The sequence below is a fragment of the Antechinus flavipes genome, chromosome 3, assembly GCF_016432865.1.
Source record: "Antechinus flavipes isolate AdamAnt ecotype Samford, QLD, Australia chromosome 3, AdamAnt_v2, whole genome shotgun sequence".
Taxonomy (NCBI): Eukaryota; Metazoa; Chordata; class Mammalia; order Dasyuromorphia; family Dasyuridae; genus Antechinus; species Antechinus flavipes.
The window spans coordinates 545,475,997-545,495,469 of NC_067400.1; the positions used below are offsets into that span (position 1 = coordinate 545,475,997).

The 19,473-nt window shown below is 37.2% G+C and overlaps 1 protein-coding gene across 2 annotated transcripts in view; it reads left to right on the forward strand.

Moving 5' to 3' along the window:
* Window positions 1-872: 872 nt before the first annotated feature.
* WDFY2 (WD repeat and FYVE domain containing 2) overlaps window positions 873-19,473 on the forward strand; it is a 149,131-nt gene continuing 130,530 nt past the window's right edge. For both annotated transcript variants that reach the window (XM_051987378.1, XM_051987379.1), the window contains exon 1: window positions 873-2,614. In XM_051987378.1, the coding sequence (XP_051843338.1) occupies window positions 2,478-2,614 (137 nt within the window). In that variant the 5' untranslated portion in view covers window positions 873-2,477. The remainder of the gene's footprint in view (window positions 2,615-19,473) is intronic.

The window sequence follows — 19,473 nt, forward strand, 5'->3', positions numbered from 1 at the left end:
AGTTAGGGGAAGTGATAATGAAAGAAACCCAGGAAGGGGCTTTTTTTTTTGGGGGGGGGCGAAGAAGGAGGGGGAGGGGGGAGTGCTATAAAACTGAGTTGGTATAAGTGGAAAAGACCTGGCACCATCCCTTCCTGACTCACTTTTTCCAAGGCCAAGTGCCACCTGGTAACACATTTATGACATTATGCTATCTATACATTAGGCTTAATCTTCTAATGATAAAATGACCTAAAAGTAGATGCTAACTCTAGACACTGGAAGACAGCCACATAAAAAAACGAGGTGTCATTAATAGAAAGGAAGGCTGTCAGACATACTGAAATGTACTTCAAATACTTTACGAGTTATATAGTCTTAGGTAGGTTTGCCTTAATTATCGGCTAGGCTAAACTATTGGTCGATGTCCCAAGAACAATTCCAAGCAATCACAGGTGACAACTTTTAGCATCTCTCTTCTCAACATTGTACATAGTGTGTACTTCTGTATATAGTGTAATTAATATTAAAATTGTAATAAACAGTAAGGATGAACACTGAACAAGGGGATGAGTGATTGAACTTCTCAAACAACATACTCCAAGGAAGCAGTATCTGAAGGGAGCAAACAGAAGAGATAACTGGGAAAATTTCAAGAGAGGTGGATGATGAGAAGAAACCCAATCAAACTGAGTTTTGTTATTCAACCCTCTTATCTATAACGTCATCTCCCTCTACCACCTAACCTTTCAGGAACCTTCCTTTCTTTGGCTTTCCAATTAATCGCTTAAACAAGAACTGCAGTAAAAGAGTACTTGCATGTATACAATGGCCTCCCTAGGCTGGGAGTTCCAGAGCTTTCTCCCTCTCTCTACATCTAGGGTGCGGCGGGACAAGTAAATACATATAAATTATTTAAAAAGGTCAAGAGGAAGAAGTAACAATTATGGTTCACATTTACCCGACGCTTTACAGAATTAAAATAATTTAGTTGGAGAAGTAGATGGCAAAGCTCTTTATTTTAAAAATCCTATGTAAATGTCAGCCGCTTCTGTTGCCCACGTAGGCTGACTTGCTCCAACCAGGTCCTTTGGAACCGACTAAGGAAGTGCAACCACTTCATTTTCTCACCAAGGTGCCCTGGCTAAATTCACATGTCGAAACGTTATTAAACGTGGACATAAACTGAAAACACAATTGGGAAAATTTCAGGAGATGCAAGGTGGACTTCCATCAACCAAAGTTTATCTAGTTCCCTTAGCTGTAACATTACCTCCTTCCCCCACCTGCACCTTCCACGTCTTGGCGTTCCAATTAATCAGTTAATTAGGCTCATGACCGCCCTGGGCCCAGCTCTTACAGCATGAACTAGGTGAGCTGAATCAAAACTGGAAAGGCGAAGGCGGGAACGGGAATTCCGCAGCGTAACTAACACCCTCACTCCCTCCCCACTCACTAAACTGGGACTCTTTCCCTCCTCCCCATTAATTTAGTTCCCGAAGTTAGCTTCTGCGTAGAAATATTTGCTACGACGAAGCCAGGACACCAGAGACCCAAACCATAGGGATAGTCGGCGTAGCAGCAAGAATGCAGCGAGACAAGGCAGCACCCGGCCCCACATTACTGAAACTACAAATCCCAAGATGCAATTCGGTCTCCGCCCCTTCTCCGCTTGTCCGAGCTCGCCGAGACCGCGAGCACTCTAGGAATGTTCTCGTGCACGCGCCTCCGGCGCATTGCGTCTAGCTATTCCCAATTTCTTGGGGCGCCGATTGCTTCCGGCCCTTTCAGATTCTTCCTATAGTAGGGAGGCAGGAGTAGGCGGTGCCATAGGCTAGCACGTCTTTTGCCTGAGGTCGGGAATACGCGTGTTCTTTCCACTGGAGGATAAAAAGGGCGGGGTCTGGAAGTTCCAGTTGGAAAGCAGAGGACTGAAAGGGAGGCGACATGGGAGGAGAAATGAGAGGGCATGCGCAGTAGGGGAAACTTAGAGAAGAAAGCGTAGGTGCATCCGTGTTTGAGCAGAAGGGAAGCCGTACAAAAGACGCCTGCGCACGAGGCTCCAGCTTCCTGGCTAGTAGGTCCCGGTCTCATTTACCGGAAGTGATGATCACTCGTAATCCCGGTGCCCACGCTCCACCCCCAGTCCTTGGGCCCCGCCCTCGAGGGATGGCCCTTTTTCTTTTTCCCTCCTCCCTCTCTCCCCCTCCCTTCTCTATCTCTCCCGTTTGTCCCCTCCCCTCCTCTCCCTTTGGCTGTTGTGGCGCCTCGGACCGTCACCGTCGCTGTTGCTGCCGGGCCCGCAAGCGCCAGTGAGTTATCCCGGAGGCTAGCCGGGATATGACCTGTGTCTGCCGCTATTCCAGTCCCTCTGGCCCGCGCCCGTGTTGCAACCTCGAACCCGCTTCCGCGGGGCTGCGCACTCTAGAGTCTTCAGGTGTCCCTGCGCGGGCCCCGCGGCTGCTGCTGCGGTACCCCCTAGCCCGCCCCCTCCTCCCATGGCGGCGGAGATCCAGCCCAAGGCGCTGACCCGCAAGCCGATCCTGCTGCAGCGGGTGGAGGGGTCCCAGGACGTGGTGAACATGGCAGTCCTTGTGCCCAAGGAGGAGGGAGTCATCAGCGTCTCAGAGGACAGGTACGGGACCCCGCGGGGATACCCCGGGTGGGGTAGGGAGCGCCGAGGCGGCGCTGGCTTTTCTTCTCCTGACACTCCCCCTCCGCGTCTCGCCTCGAGCGCTTTTGTTCTTTGGCTTTTACTTTTTTCACTTTCCTGGGGTCTCCATAATCTCTCCGCAGTGTGCATCTCCTAGCGCTCCGTGTCGCATCTGCCGAGCAACGTTGCGCGCCGCCTCCTTGGGCTGCGTGTCTCTTGGATCGGCTGCTGGAGCCCGGGCACTCCCCCCTAGGATGTCAGCACTCTTCCCCCCTCCCCCCCACCCCTCACCCTTCTCTTCCCCTCCGAGGCGTCAGCTTCTCCGCCCCTCGGTGTCCCTGGGATAGTCCCCCAGCTGATGGCAGGATGGGGTCGAGGCTGCTGTCCAGCCTTGGGTCCAGCTTTGGGAATGTCCGCACCTGTGCCGGCCCGCGTTGCTGATGCTACCTTTGGGGTTACAGCCCTGCAGGTGCCCGAAAGACGCGCTGAACTGTCTATTGGAGAGAACGAAGGTGGAGAATGCATTGCAGTTGCAGTGTTTTCTGCCCTAATCCTCGGACAAATCTTTTTTCCCCTCTGTCCACCATTCTTAGTCAATTTTGAAGTGGCACATGGTAAACTTAAATTTTGTTTGCTTCATGCTGAAAACATTGCAAACCATTTACACTTCTTCACTCTTCGATCCTCTTCTCCTCCTCCCCTTCTTTGTCCCTTTTTACTTTCTATGGGGAAGTGCCTAGAACATACAGGGAACCAAAAAACAACATCCCTATAAATAGCTTTAGAGTTCCTTCTCTCTTGCTGGCTTATTTGCTTGTAATTGCATACTGCCCAATTTGCAGAAGTGGAGTTGATGCACAGACAAATAGCATATCAAATAAGCACAAACAGCTGACTAGATTAGTTTCTAAAAGAATGCTTTTTGGGTAGTTATCAAGATCATAATTTAATTATAGTAGCTTATCAGATATATCAATGGATATTTGAGTAGTTAATATAAAACTACTGGACAGTTAAATTATTAGGATACTATGTATTCACTGTACAATATGTTTTATTAATGAGTAGGAAGAATGCCTTTGCAGATCTACTTTCACTGTATTTGATTCAGTGAAGGAAGTGCAGGAAGGGGGCTGAGTCATTCATTATGTGTTTAGTATTTATCAGGTCAGAATTCAGCTTGCTGTGTCCCCCTTATAAATGCTTCTTGGCTTTTCAATAAATCATTGATTAAGTTCTTTATCATATTAGATGTACTACTTATTCCAAAAGAAACCTGATCCATTTCCTCTGCAGTTTGATGGGAGAAAATGTAAATATACACCTCTGTCTGAACTTGGCAAGCAGTCTGCAATGAAATTCACTGTCGTAATTTAATATGTGTTTGTGGTAACTTTCCAAAATTTTTGAAGAAACTCTTTAATCTTTCTATAGAGGTAAAATTCCATTATTACAATGGTGTTCCAAATTGTTTTATTATGTTAAAATCTTGTTCTAAGCCAACTTGTTGGGAATGGGACTTTTTACCATTTAGCTGTAGATACTTGGAGAGGAAACGTAGCTCATTTAAGCTTCTATTAATAAATAATGAAAAATTCTTAGACTTTAAAGAAAAAGAGAAAGATGACAAAACCTTCCCCTTATATGTTAGACACTTTACTAAGCTTGGAGTAAGGCAAAACCAGCTTACAGTCAAATAAGAGAAACGACATGCAAGCAATTATTTTTAGGAACAAGATAGATACTGGATAAATTGGAGGTAATCTTAGAGGGAGATAAAAAGCCTACTTGCAAAGGTGAGATTTTAACAGAGACTTAAAAGTAAGAAATCCAGAAGACAGTTTAGAAAGGAGTCTCTATTGAGTTCAAGAACCTGGGTTAGACTTTGCTACCCATGTGACTGGGAAACTGACACTCTCTTCATTTTCCTTTGTATAGTGAAGGGTTGAACTAAATGGTTTTCAAAACTTTTTCCAGTTCTGAATGCTTTGAGAATACTCAACTTTATTGGGGAGAGGGATAGGGAGATTGGACCTTTGAAATGACCTTCCTCCTCTCCACAATAAGGAAACTCCCACTACCCAGAGACCAGAATTTTAAATTCCAGACCTTGTTTTTGTTCTGTCCTTTTCTTATTCTCCCTGACTTCATTTTTCTTGGCAGAGATTATGGAGTAATTTCTCTTTCTCCAGTTCTTTTTACAGATGAGGAAACAGAGGCAAATAAAGTTAAGTGACTTGCTTAGGCTCACAATTCCAGTTAAGTGTCGAGCTCTGATCTTTCTGACTGCATGCAGATCCTGAGCTCTACTCCACTGCATCACCTAACTGCCTGCCTCATTTTGCCTGCCTTCAATTAATGTATAGAAAATACGAAGCATCAAGAGGTTGTGATGTGGCTAAAGTTGTACAGCTAGTTGATGGCAAAGTTGGGACTCAATTCACTTTCACTCCCAGTTCAATATTCTTTCTCCTATATCATACTGTATCTTTAAATTTGTTTAGGACGTTGAGGTGAGGAAATGGAAAAGGCTATGAAGGATTCCCGTTTATTATGTAGGATAGATCAATTCTTTGTTGTTCACCCGTAGCTTAGTTTCTTTTTTCCACTTCTGAGATGCAAGTTTTACATTAGTTATTTAATTATAGAGAAAAACTATTAGATGAACAGGGGTCAGAGAACAGGTCTGTCTTTATACAGAATGAGTGTAACTAAAAATGTAACTCATAGCTGGATCTTTGGTTGTCTTTGTCTTTTGTCTTTGAAACTTATGCATCAGGTTTTTTGGGTTTTTTTGGTAATGCTTTAATTGTGATAGGATTTATTCTATTTCTACTTTTCAAATATCCATTTGTATTGCCAGAATAATAATTGAGTATACTAGCTGGCTTCAAGGAGTCAGGAAGGACCAGTGTTTAAACCTACCCTCAGATACTTCTTGGCTGAATGACCCTGGGTAAATTACTTAATGTGTATCTTTCTTTCAGAATAAGCCAATTTTCTCACAGGTTTGTTAAAAGATCAATTGAAATAATATTGAAAGAGCACTGAGCTGTTAGTATTAATAGCTAACACATAGCATTGTAAGGTTTGTAGAGTACTTTACAGATACCTCATTTTGCTCTTACCGTAATTCTGAAAAGGATGCTATTATTATTATTATCCCTCTCTTCTAGAGAGAATATGAGGCAGACAGAGGTTAAGTGGCATGCCCAAGGTCACCAAGCTAGGAAGAGGCAGAGGCTGGATCTTAACCCAGTTTCTCCTGCCCTTTAGTTCTAGTGGGCCCTGTCCATTGCAACCCCTAACTGCTTCTAATCAGAAGTAGGAAGTTATTTGTACTAAGGTCATCAGGGCTGTAACTCTTCTCTCCTGCTCAACTTCTAACAAGCTGTATGGCCTCTTTGGTCTCCATTTTATACATGTGCAGAATGAGAGCAGGGTTCAATTAGATAATTTTGAAGGTCCATTTCAGTTTTAAACTTCTGGCTTTATTCAGATTTTTTTCTTTTTGATGGAGGAGCAGATTGATGTAATTTCATTGTTTTGGAAGTTTACCAATTCAGATCCCAAGCTCTAACTTAAGTTTTGGTTCCTAGCAGTTAATTGACTTGTTTTTGGTTATACAGCTAATATATATTCCAGGTAGTTAGAGAACCCAGGCTTTCTAGACTCTAAGGCTAGCTCTATCCACCAAGTAACATTCCTCTACTAAGTCACATTGTGCCTTCTCTTACTCTGCATTTAGGTACACAGCCTGGTCCCAATGAGGTTGGAGAGTGGGATAATGAATTCTGTGAAGTGGTCCCATGGATTAAAATTTGAACTGGAACTCTTCAAAGATATAATTACATAACAGGGTAATTATAGGCAACTACTTCATAGGATTTATTATTTCCCCTAATTGGGAGCTACTTTTGACACTGATTCACTCAATTGAATGGAATTTAGTTATTGTTTTGTTTGCCTTAGGAAGAGTCATATCAGATATTTTCATTGATTGAAGGCAAAATTTTCCCTATAGTTTATGATTTCTTTGCCTTTTACTGCAAAGACTGGAAAAAGTTTCTTAAAAGTAGTATGGAAATTGAATAGATTCAAATTAATTTTTGAATATTTTTAGTCTTTTAAAGATTTAAAATAAATGAAATATCAGCTATATTCAAAATTCAACAAATGGCATACCCAGAAATAGTTATCAAGAGAAAAGGTTTATAAGTAAGTTGTAACCACAACTGGTTTTAAATCTTCAAAGATTAAATGTACTCTTACAAATGTTGAAATCCATATCCTTATGCTCTATTCAGAAACCATGGCAACTGATGTATGCCAGTAATCTGCTTGAAAGCATCTATATATCTTTTAAAGTGAGAATAATTTTTTGTTTAAGAAAAAATTTTACTGGGAAAACCGATCAGAGGTTACTAAATTGAACACTTAGCTTAACCTGAAGTGGCCCAAAGAAGTGACTCCCAAAGAAATCGCAAAGTCATCAACTTCAGTTATGTAAGGAAACCAAATACTGTCTAATACCACAAGAATTTAGATCTGCCCAATCAGGATATGAAGATCCGGATATTGCACCACTTTGGAGAGCATAATGCCAATGCAAGCGTAATGCCAATGCTGACTCTTTTGGAGTTGGTAATATTTATCTAGTCAAAACTACTAAATTTCATTTTTCTTCATCTCTTCCTACCCATTCTTTTTGCATTCTTTTGGAAACTTCCATTAGGATAGAAATTTAGGTATAATCAATTGTTTTCTTTTTGTGATTGGCTCAGGGTCACACAGCTAGGAAGTGTTAAATGTCTCATGGTGGATTTGAACTCGGGTCCTCCTGATTTCAGGGCTGGTGTACTATGCCATCTAGCTGCCCCAATTTTGGTTGTATTTTTTCCAAAGCTGAAAAGGGGAGATGAGATCACCTAGATTAATAGCCCTTTTTTTCCTGCTAGATGATGGAATCATAAAAGAAACTACCATTTTTTTGCATATACCTTTTCTGTAGGGTAACTTTCATACCTTGCACTTTCCTTATTTTTATTATTTTATTACAACTTTCTAGATGGCTCTAAATGATCATCTTCAATAATTCAGACAAACTAATAACATTTAGAAATCAACAATTTAATTGTGATTTAAGATTCCTACTAATAATTATAATTACTATTAGTTATTTAAGATTTCTATTTTCTTTAAATTGTGATTAGTGAATTGATGTGGCATTGAACTACATTATTACATTATATTATAGTACATCCATGTTAAGAGAAAACTGGATGCCAAGCCATTTTTTCTTCTCAATTTCTCAGTTGGAAGAGGACTAGAGAGAGGGCAACTTTAAAAAAAATCAAAAACTGCAAAGAGTGCTTTGACTGGGGGAAAAAAATTACATATTTTCATTTATAATTTTATTTGCCTCGTGTTTAGGAAAGAGGTATCAAATATCTAGGTTTAATATCATTTAGGTAAGAATCTGAAAAGTATTTTTATTGTGAAAAAGACTTTAACAAATTAAAATAAAGACTTTGTACTCAATCTGTGGCACTTAACAGGGAGGACCTTATCTTCCTATTGTCCATCCTTTATTTAGGATAGTGGTTTTTAACTTTTTTTGTGAACCTAATGAGCCTTTCTCAGAATTTTGTTTTTAAATGCACCAAATACAATTTGATCATAAAGAAAACCATGTGTTTGCAAAATGATTAGTAAAATATTTCCTTTTTAAAAATTTTACAGACTCCAGTTTAAGAACCTCAGATTTGGGACATGTTTACCCACAGAATTTCTGAGTGATTCCATCTTTTTCTTTTTTTCTTTTTCTTTTCTTTTATTTTATAATAACTTTTTATTGACAGAACCCATGCCAGGGTAATTTTTTTTACAACATTATCCCTTGTACTCGCTTCTGTTCCAGTTTTTCCCCTTCCTCCCTTCACCCCCTCCCCTAGATGTTAAGCAGTTCTATACATGTTAAATATGTTGCAGTATATCCTAGATACAATATATGTGTGCAGAACCAAACAGTTCTCTTGTTGCACAGGGAGAATTGGATTCAGAAGGTAAAAATAACCCGGGAAGAAAAACAAAAAATGCAAATAGTTTACATTCATTTCCCAGTGGTTTTTCTTTGGGTGTAGCTGCTTCTGTCCATCATTTATCAATTGAAACTGAGTTAGGTCTCTGTCAAAGAGTGATTCCATCTTCTTGAAGAAGACAGGCTTGAGTCACACTAACCAACTCCTCAAATCCTGCTATTCACAGAAATACATTTGTGAGAATCCAAATATTAAAAAATATACTGAATCACCATCATCTTTTAGAGAAATTGAATTCAAGTAACTATTCTGATGTGCTGCAATGATATTTATTTATTGATGGCTTAGCTTTACAAAGTTAGTTGTTTAGTAAGGGAGCCCAGCATCTAGTTAAACTGGACTTACAACATTCTTAAGACCTGTTAGTTTTTGGATAATCTCTTTGGATTCCAATCTGTAATAATTTGACTACAGAGGAAAGTGAGAGATTCTCACAGTTCTAAAATGACCATTTCATTTCATGAAATGTCTGGGTTCTTCCCTTTGACTATTAATGTAACATTTCAGCCTCAGAATCTCTAAATCTGGATTAAATATCTAAGAATTGATGGAGTTTGGCTAGAATCCTATCCTGAACTACTGTGGAATTGGGATAGGATTGTGGCCATTGAAAGTGCAATCCTAGTTGGAGCGGTCTTGACTTAGATTTGGGAATGGCTCAGGTTGAATAAACGTTTGACTGTATAGAAACATTTACTTAGAACTTGGATTCTATTACTTTTTTGACTTATGTTTACCAATTGTTAATCTTTTTTTTTGGGGTGGAGGCTTTTTCTCAGTTATTATTCCTTTTTTTTAGTACACATTGCTTTATGAATCATGTTGGGAGGAAAAAATCAGAACAAAAGGGAAAAACCCTGGGAGAGAAGGAAAAAAACCCACCAGAAAAAGCAGTAATATAGCATGTGTTGAATACATGCAATAGCCATGTTCTTTTTCTGGGTGCATATGGTGTTTTCTTTCCAAAGTATATTGGATCACTGAACACCAGCAAGAAGAATCAAATCTTTCATAGTTGATCATAGCACATTATTGCTGTTACTGTGTATAATGTAGTCCTAGTTCTATTGATTTCGCTCAGCATTAGTTCATGTAAATCTTTTCAGGTCTTTTAAAAATCAACCAGTTGTGTGCCTGGTCTAAGACACTTAAAAAAAAAATATATATATATATATATATATATATATATATATATATATATATATATATATAATTAGCCAAATTATTTGGATCTTTTTCATTCTACCCTCTCCTACATTTGCTTTCCTTTTATTAAAGTTCCAAGAATCAGCTTAAAGCAGGCATTTTTTTAAAATTTAATTTTATTTTATAATAACTTTTTATTGACCGAACCCATGCCAGGGTAATTTTTTTTTTACAACATTATCCCTTGCACTCGCTTCTGTTCCAATTTTTCCCCTCCCTCCCTCCACTCCCTCCCCTAGATGGCAAGCAGTCCTATATATGTTAAATATGTTGCAGTATATCCTAGATACAATAAATGTTTGCAGAACCGAACAGTTCTCTTGCTGCACAGGGAGAATTAGATTCAGAACGTAAAAATAACCCGGGAAGAAAAACAAAAATGCAAGCAGTTTACATTCATTTCCCAGTGTTCTTTCTTTGGGTATAGCTGCTTCTGTCCATCTTTGATCAGTTGAAACTGAGTTAGATCTTCTCTTTGTCGAAGAGATCCACTTCCATCAGAATACATCCTCATACAGTATCATTGTTGAAGTGTATAATGATCTCCTGGTTCTGCTCATTTTGCTTAGCATCAGTTCACGTAAGTTTCTCCAAGCCTCTCTGTATTCATCCTGCTGGTCATTTCTTACAGAACAATAATATTCCATAACATTCATATACCACAATTTACCCAGCCATTCTCCAATTGATGGGCATCCATTCAATTTCCAGTTTCTAGCCACTACAAACAGGGCTGCCACAAACATTTTGGCACATACAGGTCCTTTTCCCTTCTTTAGTATTTCTTTGGGATATAAGCCCAGAAGTAACACTGCTGAATCAAAGGTATGCACAGTTTGATAACTTTTTGGGCATAATTCCAGATTGCTCTCCAGAATGGTTGGATTTGTTCACAACTCCACCAACAATGCATCAGTGTCCCAGTTTTCCCGCATCCCCTCCAACATTCATCATTATTTTTTCCTGTCATCTTAGCCAATCTGACAGGTGTGTAGTGGTATCTCAGAGTTGTCTTAATTTGCATTTCTCTGATCAGTAGTGATTTGGAACACTCTTTCATATGAGTAGTAATAGTTTCAATTTCATCATCTGAAAATTGTCTGTTCATATCCTTTGACCATTTGTCAATTGGAGAATGGCTTGATTTCTTATAAATTAGAGTCAATTTTCTATATATTTTGGAAATGAGGCCTTTATCAGAACCTTTAACTGTGAAGATGTTTTCCCAGTTTGTTGCTTCCCTTCTAATCTTGTTTGCATTAGTTTTGTTTGTACAAAGGCTTTTTAATTTGATATAATCAAAATTTTCTATTTTGTGATCAATAATGGTCTCTAGTTCATCTTTGATCACAAATTTCTTTCTCCTCCACAAGTCTGAGAGATAAACTATCCTATGTTCTTCTAATTTATTTATAATCTCGTTCTTTATGCCTAGATCATGGACCCATTTTGATCTTATCTTGGTATATGGTGCTAAGTGTGGGTCCTTCCTAATTTCTGCCATACTAATTTCCAGTTATCCCAGCAGTTTTTATCAAATAATGAATCCTTATCCCAAAAGTTAGGATCTTTGGGTTTGTCAAACACTAGATTGCTATAGTTGACTATTCTGTCTTATGAACCTAACCTATTCCACTGATCAACTAATCTATTTCTTAGTCAATACCAAATGGTTTTGGTGACTGCTGCTTTATAATATAATTTTAGATCAGGTACAGCTAGGCCACCTTCATTTGATTTTTTTTTTCATTAATTCCCTTGAGATTCTCGACTTTTTATTGTTCCATATGAATTTTGTTGTTATTTTTTCTAGATCATTAAAATACTTTCTTGGAAGTCTGATTGGTATAGCACTAAATAAATAGATTAGTTTAGGGAGTATTGTCATCTTTATTATGTTCGCTCGGCCGATCCAAGAACACTTAATATTTTTCCAATTATTTAAGTCTGACTTTATTTGTGTGGAAAGTTTTTTGTAATTTTGCTCATATAATTCCTGACTTTCCTTTGGTAGATAGATTCCCAAATATTTTATGCTGTCAACAGTTATTTTGAATGGAATTTCTCTTTGTATCTCTTGCTGTTGGATTTTGTTGGTGATGTATAAAAATGCTGAGGATTTATGGGGATTTATTTTGTGTCCTGCTACTTTGCTAAAGTTATGAATTATTTCTATTAGCTTTTTAGTAGAATCTCTGGGGTTCTCTAGGTATACCATCATATCATCTGCAAAGAGTGATAGTTTGGTTTCCTCATTGCCTACTCTAATTCCTTTAATCTCTTTCTCAACTCTTATTGCAGAGGCTAGTATTTCTAATACAATATTGAATAATAATGGTGATAGTGGGCAACCTTGCTTCACTCCATATCTTACTGGGAAAGGTTCCATTTTTTCCCCATTGCATATGATACTTACTGATGGTTTTAAATATATATGCTCCTGACTATTTTAAGGAAAAGTCCATTTATTCCTATGCTCTCAAGTGTTTTTATTAGGAATGGATGTTGGATTTTATCAAATACTTTTTCTACATCTATTGAGATGATCATATGGTTTTTGTTTGGTTGGTTATTGATATAGTCTATGATGCTAATAGTTTTCCTAATATTGAACCAGCCCTGCATTCCTGGTATAAATTCTACTTGGTCATAGTGTATTATCCTAGGGATGATTTTCTGTAATCTTTTTGCTAATATTTTGTTTAAGATTTTAGCATCAATATTCATTAGTGAGATTGGTCTATAATTTTCCCTCTCTGTTTTCAACCTACCTGGTTTAGGTATCAGTACCATGTCTGTGTCATAAAAGGAGTTTGGTAGGACTACTTCGATCCCTATATTTTCAAATAGTTTATTTAGCATTGGAGTTAATTAGAATTCACATGTAAATCCATCTGGTCCTGGGGATTTTTTCTTAGGGAGTTGGTTAATACCTTGTTTTATTTCTTTTTCTGAGATGGGACTGTTTAGAATATTTACTTCCTCCTCTGTTAGTTTGGGCAAGCTATATTTTTGGAGGCATTCTTCTATTTCATTTAAGTTGTCAAATTTATTGGCATAAAGTTGGGCAAAGTAACTCCTAATTAGTGCTCTAATTTCCTCTTCGTTAGTGGTGAGTTCTCTCTTTTCATTTTTAAGACTAACAATTTGATTTTCCTCTTTCCTTTTTTAAATCAGATTTACTAAGGGTTTGTCTATTTTGTTGGTTTTTTCATAGAACCAACTCTTAGTTTTATTAATTAATTCAATAGTTTTTTTACTTTCAATTTTATTGATCTCTCCTTTTATTTTTAGAATTTCAAGTTTAGTGTTTGACTGGGTGTTTTTAATTTGTTCCTTTTCTAGTATTTTTAGTTGCAAGCCCAATTCATTGACCTCTTTCTCTATTTCATGCAAATAGGCCTCTAGAGATATGAAATTTCCCCTTATTACTGCTTTGGCTGCATCCCACACATTTTGGTATGATGTCTCACTATTATCATTTTTTTGGGTGAAGTTATTAATTAATGTCTATGATTTGCTGTTTCACCCAATCATTCTTTAGTATGAGATTATTTAGTTTCCAATTATTTTTTGGTCTGCTTTCCCCTGGCTTTTTGTTGAATGTAATTTTCATTGCATCGTGGTCTGAAAAGGATGCATTTACTATTTCTGCCTTAACTGCATTTGAGTTTGAGGTTTTTATGTCCTAATATATGGTCAATTTTTGTATAGGTTCCATGAACTGCTGAAAAGAAAGTGTACTCCTTTCTGTCTCTATTATGTTTTCTCCAGAGATCTATCATGTCTAATTTTTCTAGTATTCTATTTACCTCTTTGACTTCTTTCTTATTTATTTTGTGGTTTGACTTATCTAATCCTGAGAGTGCAAGGTTGAGATCTCCCACTATTATAGTTTTGCTGTCTATTTCTTCTTGCAGCTCTCTTAATTTCTCTTTTAAGAATTTAGATGCTCCACCACTTGGTGCATACATGTTTAATATTGATATTGCTTCATTATCTATGCTACCCTTTCTCTTTTAATTAGATCAATTTTTGCTTTAGCTTGATCTGAGATCAGGATGGCTATCCCTATAAAGCAGGTATTAAAAAGCAAAAACTAAAACAAAAACTCTTGACTCTTTAGTAAATCTTTTTTTTTTTTTTGGTGGGGGGGGGGGGAGAAGTGAGGTGGGTGAGGGAATTGAGTGAATTTCCTAGAGTCACATAGCCAGGAAGTGTTAAAATGTCTGAGGCTAGATTTGAACTCAGATCCTGACTTCAGGGTTGATAACTCTATCCACTGTATCATCTAGCTATTCTCTCTTTGGCAAATCTTAAAATTAAACTAATTTAAAAAACAAACTAAATCCAGCTCTGGTCAGGAAAATGGCTTTATATGAAGGAGTTAAAATAACTTGCCTTATTCCCGGGAAGAAAATAGAAGATGGTGTCCTTAAACTTTGAATTGAAAGAATGGCACTTATGGCTAAATCTTTTTACCCCATGGCTCCCACAAGTACTTCTCAAGCAGGGGTTCTGGTTCAGGGGTCTGTGAACTTAGTAAATTTTTTTGGAAACTATCAGTATAATTAATTTCCTTTGTAGTCTTCTGTATATGATTTCATATATTTAAAAATACTATTTTGAGAAGTAGTCTATAAGCTTCCCCAGACTTAGAAAGGCATTCAGAACACACAAAAAGATTTAAGAACCTTCCCTTTAGAGGTGAATAGGCTGTGTTCTGTTGCCACTCCTTTGCATCCTCAAGACCTTGCTGGCAGTTCTGCCCTTTCTTGAATGTCTTTATCCATATCATTTGCTCCTCCCATCTCAGACTTGGAATTTAGTGGTCCTACTCTCCGAATGAGGGCTAGAAAGGAAACTCATTGTTCTCTGCCCACTGCTCTGACTACTTCCATTCTCAGGAAAGGAGGCAAGGCTGGTAAATCAGTTTGTGAGGCTAGGGAATGACTTGAAAAATTTGATTTGCCATATTGTCTTATAGCCGTTACCATATTTAGCACTATCAGTGGAAATGACTACTATAGTGCAGGGACAGGGAAATTCTGCCAACAGGTCAGGTCCAGCTCTTTGTTTAAAGGTCACATAATTTGCAGGAGGTCAGACTAAGTAGTTGACTGATGGAATTATGCCTGAGGTTGCCAAGTACAATTTGTATCTTAAAACTTTTTTGATTTAGTTCCTGACTCTCCCTCCTCCTCTCCCCCTCCTACCAACTCCAAGACAGTATCTGTAAATGAATTTAGTCTTTTGTCTCTTCCCATCAAATGAAGTATTAGCAAAAGCTTATCCCCTTGTTTCTTTTCCCAGCTTCCACCTGTGGATTATTTCTGTTCATCTCTTTTTATATGTGTCTCTGCATTTTTCTTAGCATTTTACTCCAGAGAACTTGTTTTTATTTTCTCTTTATTCTTTCTTGCACTTTCTGCTTGCCTTTCTTCTATATTTGTTCATATTAAAAAACATCCTTTTGTATTTAATTGAGTGGAATTTTTAATATTCCCAGTAACTACTTTAAAGAGTGGATAGGTATACATTTTATTTCTTCAGGTAAATATTCTATTTATTTACTAACAAAATTTCATAAATGTACATTAGCTTGCTTTTTAAATTTTGGATGTTCTTGAATTTTTTTTTTCTGAGAGTGAGTGAGTGATTGAGAGGAAGGACAAAGTTCCCCAACTTAACCAAGACCCAGGCATTTAATACCCTAGGCAAGGATTGAAAATTGTTACTGCCCACCTTGACGTTTTGAGATTCAATTTGAGATTGAAGATTCAAGTAGAAAAGAAATAACTGTTCTTTAGTGGAAAGCAGAACTTTCTAGCAATAAAAATATGTATATCTATTTAAAAGATAATATTAAAAAGTGTTTCTTAATCCTGTATCAACCCTCCCTCCCCAATATGTGTTGTTGTTGGACTTCTGCAATTTGGAGCCTACCCTACTCCATTCCAAGGTGACATAGTCAAAGCAGAATTTACTGAAATGTACATCAGTTCTTTGGAAAATCCTGGATAATTGCCAGTCATAAATCTACTAAATTGTTTTGAGGGTTTTGGCAAGTTGCTATATTTTGACCTTTAGATGGAAGTCATCTTGTCTTTGACTTACCATGTGAAATTTTATTGAGTCTTTTTAACAGATCTAAAATTATACTAAACTACTTTCAAGGATTAATAAATCATATTATTGGATTTAGATTAAATTCGACAATCATTAAGCTACACATGCAAAGAATATTAAGCACTTATTTTCATTCATTCATTCAGTAAGTATTAATTGAGGCTACACTCAGTGCTAAGCACTAAATGATACCTGGAATATGAAGACATTGGAACAGTGGTTGCTTTCTTTTTTTTTCTTTAATAACTTTTTATTGACAGAACCCATGCCAGGGTAATTTTTTACAGCATTATCCCTTGCACTCACTTCTGTTCTGATTTTTCCCCTCCCTCCTTTCCACTCCCTCCCCCAGATGGCAAGCAGTCCTTTACATGTTAAATAGGTTACAGTATATCCTAGATACAATATATGTCTGTAGAACCGAACAGTTCTCTTGTTGCACAGGGAGAATTGGATTCAGAAGGTATAAATAACCCTGGAAGAAAAACAAAAATGCAAGCAGTTTATATTCATTTCCCAGTGTTTTTTCTTTGGGTGTAGCTGCTTCTGTCCATCCTTGATCAATTGAAACTGAATTAGCTCTCTTTATCGAAGAGATCTAGTGGTTGCTTTCAAGGAATCTTCTCCTCTAGAGGACAAGACAGTACATAGACAAGTAAATAAAAATATACACAGAGCAAATATAAGATAATTTTGGGGTTAGTTAATAAGCATTGAGAATGTAAATGCAAAGAATGAGACTCCCTACTCACAAGGACTTTATATTGTAGAGGAAAAAGAAGTACACATATAAATATATACAGGATAAGTATAAAGAGAATAAATACAAAGTTGGCAAATAGAACTAACAACTCAGCCATTGGGGAAATCAGTTAGAGGCTCTTGTGGGAAGATGCATTTGAACAGGGGCATTGTAGAGAGCTGGGGGATTTCAAGAGGCAGATGGGAGATGGGAGGGACAACTCTATTTAAAAGATGAGGAAACTGAGGCACAATCTACTTTCTGAGTCTGGATTTGAACTTATCTTGCTAACTTTAGAATTAGGGATCTATCCACTGCTCTACCAGATGCCAAAACAAACAAACAAACAAACATTTAAGGACCTCCTCCCTATCTTTACTATATGCTACCTGAGTGTAGGCAGCTCTGGCCTTGTTTCCTCATCTTTAAAAGGGAACATTTCGATTAAATGATCAATAAGACTTGTTTTAGCTCAGAATCTTATGATTATATGATCATGTGAATTGGATGAGTTTCTTTCAGTAGGTGCTGAGTTCACCCAAAGACATTATTTCATGGAAAAATTGGCCATCATTTCTTGGGAGTGATTGAGATAATAGAAAGCAAATAGATTACCATGAAGATAATTATAACTGTTATCACTAAAAATTAGAGAAAAAACAAATTAAAGCAACTCTTCTGCATCTACCTCATGTGTTGATCAGTTTGGAAAAAGATGATAAAAAAGGAAATGACAGCAAGTGTTGGAGGATTTCAGGAGAACTGGTGCTTAATATACCATTGGTGAAGCTGTCAATTAGTCCAACTGTTTTGGAAAGCAATTTGGAATTGTGCCTCAAAAGTAACTAATCCACAGTATCTTTTGACCCTATATCCTCAGAATTGTATTCACCAAAAGATCAAAGAAAAAAGAACTAAGATGTACCAAAATATTTATAATAGCTTTTTTTGTACTGACAAAGAAATAGAAACTAAAGGGATACCCATCAATTTGGAATAGCTAAACAAATTAGGTTATAGTAATGTAATAGAATATTGTGCAATCAGAAATGATAAAGAGATGGGTTTAGAGAAATCTGGGTAGATATTTATGAACTGATAGAGAGGGAAGCAGTCAGAACTAGAACAATTTATATAATGATAACTTTGTAAAGGCCAACCAACAACTTTGAAAGACTCTGAACAGTGTAATGGTCAAATGTGATTCATGAAGACTGATGATAATCCATGATATCGATCTCCTATTAGAGACATGATACATCAAGATGAAGAATGAAACTTTTTTTTGGACATGAACAATATAGGAATTTGTTTTGCTTCATTAGGCATATTTGTTTTTCTTTTTGATGGGGGAGACAGGGACAGAAGGGACAGAAAATAAACTCTTATTAGTTGAAAAATAAAATAATTTTATATGGGGCAAGTAAGTGGTAAAAACAGAGAACTTCACAACATCTTCCAAGCTAGGTATACATATACAAAATGAAGGTGGAGACTAACAAGGAATAGTTTTGGAAAGGGTCTGCCAGAAGAGAATTGGAAGTTGGTGTAATTAGTAGTCATTGACATAAAAAATGAAATTGTCTCTGCCGAAGACGAAAGCCAGTAGTTGTAAATAAGAGGATGAGTTGTCAGATTAACAGATTAGTTAGAAATAAAAGCTAAAATTAAATGACAAAGTAAGAGAGCTTGAAGAGGAGCAAAAAAGATCTTCCCAGATCTTGCCTGACTAATTAAAATTCTTAAAAGTTAGTAAATTGACAAAATTAAGGGCATTTATCCAGCAGCTATTAAAACTGGTAATCATACTGGGGACACTAGAAGAGCCCCCTATGTCCTGAAATTGTTGCAGCTGTCAACATTTATTCTTAATCTTTGCTTGGCCAGAACACAAAATAAACAGTTTTCTAAACCTCTCCCTTCCCTAATTCCTTTTTTTTAAAGTTGTTTATTTTCAAAACATGCATAGATACTGTTCTATATTCACCCTTGCAAAATCTTTTGTTCCAAATTTTTCTCCTTCCCTTCCCCCTACCTCTTCCCCTAAAGAGCAAGTAATCCAATATATGTTAAATATGTGCAGTTCATCTGTATGTATTTCCACAATTATCATTATGCACAAGAAAAATCAAATCAAAAAAGAAAAAAAAAATGAGAAAGAAAACAAAATGCAAGCAGACAACAACCAAAAAAGTGAAAATACTATGTTATGATCCACACTCAGTCTCCACAGTCCTCTCTCTGGGTGTAGCTGGCTCTCTCCATCCTAAGACCATTGGAACTGACCTAAATCGCCTCACTGTTGAAAAGAGTCATGTCTGTCAGAGTTGACCATCACATAATCTTGTTGCTGTGCACAATGATCTCTTGGTTCTATTAATTTCACTTAGCATCAGTTCATGCAAGTCTCTCCAGGCCTTTCTGAAATCATCCTGCAAGTTTCTTTCTTTCTTTCTTTTTTTTTTTATTATAGCTTTTTATTTACAAGATATATGCCTGGGTAATTTTTCAGCATTGACAATTGCAAGACCCCTTGTTCCAACTTTTCCTCTCTTTCCCCCTACCTCTTCCCCCCAGATGGCAGGTTGACCAATACATGTTAAATATGTTGAAGTATAAGTTAATTACAATACAATATATGTATACATGTCCAAACAGTTATT